The sequence below is a fragment of the Lipotes vexillifer genome, unplaced genomic scaffold, assembly GCF_000442215.2.
Source record: "Lipotes vexillifer unplaced genomic scaffold, Lipotes_vexillifer_v1.1 scaffold1106, whole genome shotgun sequence".
NCBI classification, from domain to species: Eukaryota; Metazoa; Chordata; class Mammalia; order Artiodactyla; family Lipotidae; genus Lipotes; species Lipotes vexillifer.
In genome coordinates, this window is record NW_006776601.1 from 1,307,583 (window position 1) to 1,314,215 (window position 6,633).

At 39.2% G+C, this 6,633-nt stretch overlaps 1 protein-coding gene across 1 annotated transcript in view; it reads right to left on the minus strand.

The window, feature by feature from the left end:
- Positions 1 to 6,633, minus strand: part of GTF2E1 (general transcription factor IIE subunit 1) — a 35,031-nt gene that overhangs the window by 24,891 nt on the left and 3,507 nt on the right. The window contains exon 2 of the mRNA XM_007450508.1: positions 5,449 to 5,926. Within this exon, the coding sequence (XP_007450570.1) occupies positions 5,449 to 5,896 (448 nt within the window). The 5' untranslated portion in view covers positions 5,897 to 5,926. The remainder of the gene's footprint in view (positions 1 to 5,448; positions 5,927 to 6,633) is intronic.

A 6,633-nucleotide genomic window follows, 5' to 3' on the forward strand; every position in this document is an offset into this window, starting at 1 on the left:
GGAGAGATGCAGGGTGCTTTGAGCAGAATCCAACTTGCTGTGTCAACCTTGACCTAAATTTTTTTTTTTTTTTCGGTCCGCAGGCCTCTCACTGTTGTGGCCTCTCCCGTTGCGGAGCACAAGCTCCAAACACACAGGCTCAGCGGCCATGGCTCACGGGCCTAGCCACTCCGCGGCACGTGGGATCTTCCCGGACCGGGGCACGAACCCGTGTCCCCTGTATCGGCAGGCGGACTCTCAACCACTGCGCCACCAGGGAAGCCCTGTTGGCTATTTTTAAGAGTTATTTATTGGACACATTTTAGAGTCAGTTTTTAAAAACTTCTTTTACACTAATCCTAAAATCTACCTGACTCGAAGTCTCTTCCACGGAGCTACACAAAAGCTGAATCTCCATGAAAGCTATCTTATCTTCCCCAGTACTCATTTAAAACATTCCGGAAATCTATATGGCCCTACATTTATTTATTACTTTGTAAGATCCTCCAAAACCTAGAGTATAACAGACATGTGTGTGTGTGTATCCACACACATTTGATGAGTTGAACTAGATAATCTCTTAGCTCCTATTTATAAGATTGTATTAAACATTTATAAGATTCCTTTTTTTTAAATTTAACTTACTTCAAAGTTTATTTAAAATGGGATCCCCTGGTCTCTAGGTGAATTCAGTAATAGGGGCTCCCAAACTATTTCTAATTCAAACACCTAACAATTTTACCCAACCCACAATAAAACTACATTGCCTTATGTGCCTTTACAGAAGGTATAAAACTATATTTTTTCACCTAATATTCCCACTGCTGAGAATCCTTAAGGGAAAACTTTAAAAACAAGAATAAAATGCTATATATACAAAAATATTCAAAGTGTCATATCCATACCACCAAAAAAAAAAAAAAAAAACAATCAAAGTGCCCCAAAGGGGTGGAAAGGAAAACAGGGGAGAAAATCACACCTAAATACATATTTAGAACACTAGATAGAAACAGGAGAGTTGGTACATTAAGGGACCAAGAGATCACAAACTATTCTTGACTATGACTGTAATTATAAATAACACGTAAAAGGGTAGTGGTTTTGTCATAATTTTTTCTCTTCAAAATTTTTTCTGGCACCATGGCTGCATAATTTTTACATTAAAAATGGAAAATATAAAGCTATTTCCACATCATCTAACTTTACCACCTAAAAAGAAAATACAGGGCTTCCCTGGTGGCGCAGTGGTTGAGAGTCCGCCTGCCGATGCAGGGGACGCGGGCGCGTGTCCCGGTCCGGGAGGATCCCACATGCTGCAGAGCGGCTGGGCCCGTGAGCTATGACCGCTGAGCCTGCGCGTTCGGGGCTTGTGCTCTGCAGCGGGAGAGGCCACAGCGTACGGCAAAGAAAAAAAAAAGAAGAAAAAAATACAATCTCCCCCTCCCTTTTGGGGAAGCATGTTGCTGAATTTAACTCAGAAGTGTCATTAATGAAATCACTGTGGTTGAGATTGCTAAAGTAGAAATGCTAAATCTAAAACATGCATTTATGAACCACAAGATGCTATTTTGCTGATTGATGGATTTCATGCCATGCTACCTTTGTTCTGATTACATAAGACCCCCGTATTTCAGAAAATAAAACAGCTGATTTTGCCTGATTAAGTTTCTGAAACCAGGGACTAGTGGGCAAAAGCTAGGCTCTTCCATTTTAATAAAATTAGCAGGTGGATGGACATAGAGACTGTCATAAAGAGTGAAGTAAGTTAAAAAGAGAAAAACAAATACCGTATGCTAACACATATATATGGAATCAAAAAAAAAAAAAAGCTTCTGCAGAACCTAGGGGCAGGACAGGAATAAAGACACAGACGTAGAGAATGGACTTGAGGACACGGGGAGGAGGAAGGGTAAGCTGGGACGAAGTGAAAGAGTGGCATGGACATATATATACACTACCAAATGTAAAACAGCTAGTGGGAAGCAGCCGCATAGCACAGGGGATCAGCATAGCACAGGGGATCAGCTCCATTCTTTGTGTCCACCTAGAGGGGTGGGATAGGGAGGGTCGGAGGGAGATGCAAGAGGGAGGAGATTTGGGGATATATGTATACGTACAGCTGATTCACTTTGTTATAAAGCAGAAACTAACACACCATTGTAAAGCAATTATACTCCAATAAAGATGTTAAAAATAAAATAAAATAAAATTAGCTATACATATCAAGCATCAAACATTGGGAGAGTTCAACCCCAGAACACCAAAGGCAAAATCTAAATGGAAAGTATGGAAAGAATCTACAATTTTCAGGAAAAAGAGAGGGGGGTGAGGGAAAAGCTATAAACTGAAGTAAGAAAATTGCTGGCTTATGTGTGAATTAATGCCAGTAAAACAATTCTTGCTGGACCCAATTTCCTGAGCCCAGAATTCCTGGATACTCATGTAGGAGTCACTACTCTCTATCCAGTGGCAGAGTTGCCCATATACTTGAGTTAAGAACTTTTTATCAGGGAAGAAGGAAAGCCTAGAAGGCTTCAAATCTAATTCCTGAATACCCCCAATTGCTAATATAAACCATAGTTTATAAACCTAAGAACTGTTGACATGGAATGGAGATAGAAGCCCATTAGATACCTCCATCACTGGTCAGAAACACCATCAATCTCCAATAGCAACCAAGAAATAGAACAGCTTTGTACAGCACTGGCTTCAAATGAAAACTTTAACTATTAATTTAAACAGAGAATAAATATTACAGCAGAAAAACTTCCCTCCTCCTCTTCTGATACACATACCAAATGTTTATTTCTCGTCTTCTTCAAAATGACGAGGAGAGAAATGAATACTGAGCAAAACAGGAAGGGAACAGAGGGAAAAAGACCAAGATTTCTAAAGGGAATGTATAGAAGAACAAGGGAGGGTTGTCAAGGTACTAATAGTGGAAAAACAAAACAAAACCAGACTGACAAGGAGGTTGGGGGGGTCTAATATCACCCAATTATCATATTCTCTCTCTACAGGAAAGTCCAAATGAAAAACCAAATTATAATCAAAAGGCAAGTATATTCTCATAAAGAGGGTTCCCAATAATTAAGAATTTTCAATCATGGTATCTCAGGCTTCACTGAGACATAACTGCCAATTAAGTTGACTATTAGTGCTGGCTGATCAGGGCATCCTCCCATGAGTGATACCAATGTAAAGTGACTTATTCTTGCTCTCCTGAACCCCTTCTTTCCACCATCATGTTGACCGTAACCCTCATATTAAGAATACAGTCTCTGTTCAGACTGGCCACAAAACAACTGTTTCAGTTTTAGCTCTCTTTCATAATATGTTTTCATGCTCCCTACCCTATCTCAATTCCCTCACACAAATAATCTTGACTATATTTGGTCAGGCCATCTCTTCCACAAGCTACCTGTTGATTACAACTAATTTCATTCAGACACAAACCCTAGGTAAAATTCGAAGAGCATCATGAATCAAACTCCTAAATACTGATATATAAGTAGTGGGATAACTTCCTTTTAGAAATTTTCATGAAATTAAATAAGAATCAAGTGATGTGTAAATGTAGGAGAAGCATATTACTTTCGATTACCCTATCTGAGGGACTGGAAATTAAACAAGAATCAAGTGATATGTAAATGTAGTAGAAGCATATTCCTTTAGATTACCCTCTCTGAGGGACTAGATAACGCCTTCACTGCAGTCAAGAGTGATGGAGACGACCGCTGTAACACCAACATCTGCAGAAAATCAAAAACTAAAACCCAGAGCTCCTTAAAGAAATCTGTTAGAGTGAATAGCAAAAATCATGAAACTTTTCTAGTCTATTTTGAAAGAGCTCCAGATATAGTCTACAACCCTCCTCTATAGTACACTCAAGCAATTCTTATACTCAGGATGGCTAAGATTTTCTCATAACCAAGACCTCTCCTAGTTAAGCCCTTTCAAAGTAAATAGTTAGGTTCAGACAAATTAAACATTTAAGACAAATGTGAATTCTTTAAATGACTTTTCATCCAAGATGACTGCTTCACAGTAAATAAGGGGGAAAAAAAAGTCATAGGCCATCACTGCTCTTTTTGTGAATAATCTTAATTGATATCCCATTAAAATTTTTAATTCTTTAAAATGTACAATATATAACATATACAAAATTAAACATGTACACAAACCTGTAATTTTTTATAATAAAACATTTTTATAATAAAACATTTCATGTGTAAAAGCTTAAATTATATTTTTCAGATAGTTATTTTAAAGTCAGATGAACTAAAAAGTAACCTATACTCCTGAATTCAGCCATAACAAAGGGACAATCTAACTTAACAGCTGTGATTCTTTCTATAGATTTTTACAAATTTTTAACACAAAATTGATCCACTTGAGTAACTAGTAAAACTATAGTCTCGGGGCTTCCCTGGTGGCGCGGTGGTTGAGAGTCCGCCTGCCGATGCAGGGGACACGGGTTCATGCCCCAGCCCGGGAAGATCCCACATGCCGTGGAGCGGCTGGGCCCGTGAGCCATGGCCGCTGAGCCTCTGTGTCCGGAGCCTGTGCTCCGCAACGGTAGAGGCCACAGCAGTGAGAGGCCCGCATACCGCAAAAAAAACCCAAAACTATAGTTTCTTTTCCAGTTTACAAATAACAACATAACTATACAACCTAGCACTTTAAAGTGTCCCATGTTAATGTTAGACATGCATTTTTAGAAAAAACATGCTTTGTAGATTCTGTGTTGATTAGAAAAATCCTTAAAACTAAAGTATTTAATTAAATGAAGCAATTTATAACTCCTGTTGACGATTCGCTTCCATTAATGAATGGCTAAGAAACTATCTATTGTTAACTTGGAAAAAGTGCCCCTCTTATTTCATCTGGCTAACTTTTACTTATCTTTTAGGTCCCCACTGTTTAAGCTTCTTTGAGAGGCCTCCCCAAATCCACATTAGATGCCCTAGTTATGTCCTCCTGATAGCACTTTGCACTTCCACTAATAAGGCATTTAAGTTCTAATAATATGTATTTATTGTAACTGTCTGGCAGTGACTGGCACAAGTAGGTACTCAAATACTTGTTGAATGAAGAGCTCAAAAGTAAACTTAGTAAAATTAGAATAGCCTCAAAGTGGTAGAGAAAGTCAACCCTTTAGATTAGGTTGCAGTTGTAAATAAGGGATGGGGGTAGAAACAGAGGTAGAGGGCTATGGGTAAAAGAACAATCCATGGATAAGTACTCCCTTGTAAAGAAGAAAGGCTTTGCAACAGCTTCTAAAAGTAGTATGACAGTCAAACAGGACATTAAGACTAAGAATGACTGTATGCTTACTTACACCAATATATCCTCTTTTATGATGATATATATGATCAGTTTAAAAACTAGATGAATCAACCTAAGAAAATGGTTACATACTTTAAAAAGTTACTTAAAAGAAAGATTCATAAACTGGAACAATCTCACCTGTCATGGGATGAAAGAGCTGATTAGCTTCTAAATCTGTAAAAGTACTACTACAGACGGGACATTTGAAGGAAGCCCGGTTGGTGGAATCTCTCTCATCAGTTTCAATCCTCCTTCTCATGTGGTCCAATTTATATTTTACCACATTAACAAGAGTACGATAATTGATAAAGTAGTAGTTGTGGCGAGTGGTTTTCCCATCTGCAGCAGTCTCTACCCTCATTCTGCACTTGATGAATTTGTCTCCCTTTAAATTATTCAAGACTGATCGAAGTTGCTTCCGATCAAACTTGAGCAGCTCCAGCATGTCCTCCTCTTTCACACAGGGGTTTCGGATCAAGATGTCCAAGGCCAAAGCATGCTCAATGCCATAAAACCCCCGGATCACATACTTGGCTAACCGCTTCAATGCTGCAGGAACCTCGGTGAGGACATCTGGATCTGCCATCTTTAGCAGCAAACTTCAACTTTAAATGTACTGAATTCAGGAAAAAAAAGAGAAAATTAGCTAGGCATAAGGACAAAGTAATCATTTAAAATCTAGAATAATCAACCCATTAGGTAGTTGGTAATCGCTATTCTTGGAGTGCCACAAAGGTACTTACAACATTGTTTTTAAAAGACTTATAATGCTAAGCATTTAACAGAGAACAAGACTTTCCTCTAGAGTACACAAAAGATTACACCTTAAAAGCTTGACATAGGGTTTCCCTGGTGGCCCAGTCGTTGAGAGTCCGCCTGCCAATGCAGGGGACACGGGTTCGTGCCCCGGTCCGGGAAGATCCCACATGCCGTGGAGCGGCTGGGCCCGTGAGCCATGGCCGCAGAGCCTGCGCATACGGAGTCTGTGCTCTGCAACGGGAGAGGCCACAACAGTGAGAGACCCGTGTACAGCAAAAAAAAAAAAAGCCTGGGATTTGGAATTAGAGTCAGATAGCCTTGTTTTAGTGGCTGTGTGATCCTGAGCAAATCCCTTAACAACGTCAAGCCACACTTCACTCTCTGAGAAATAAGGATAATATCAACTACTTCAATGAGGTTGTTGTGATGAAAAATTAGAATGTAATGTGCTTAGGAAGCACCTGTTAATAAAGACACCATCTATATCAATTTAATACATCTCAAACTAAAAATGGCCAGGCACACAGACTATACCATACAGACTATATCAAATGAAATTTCCCT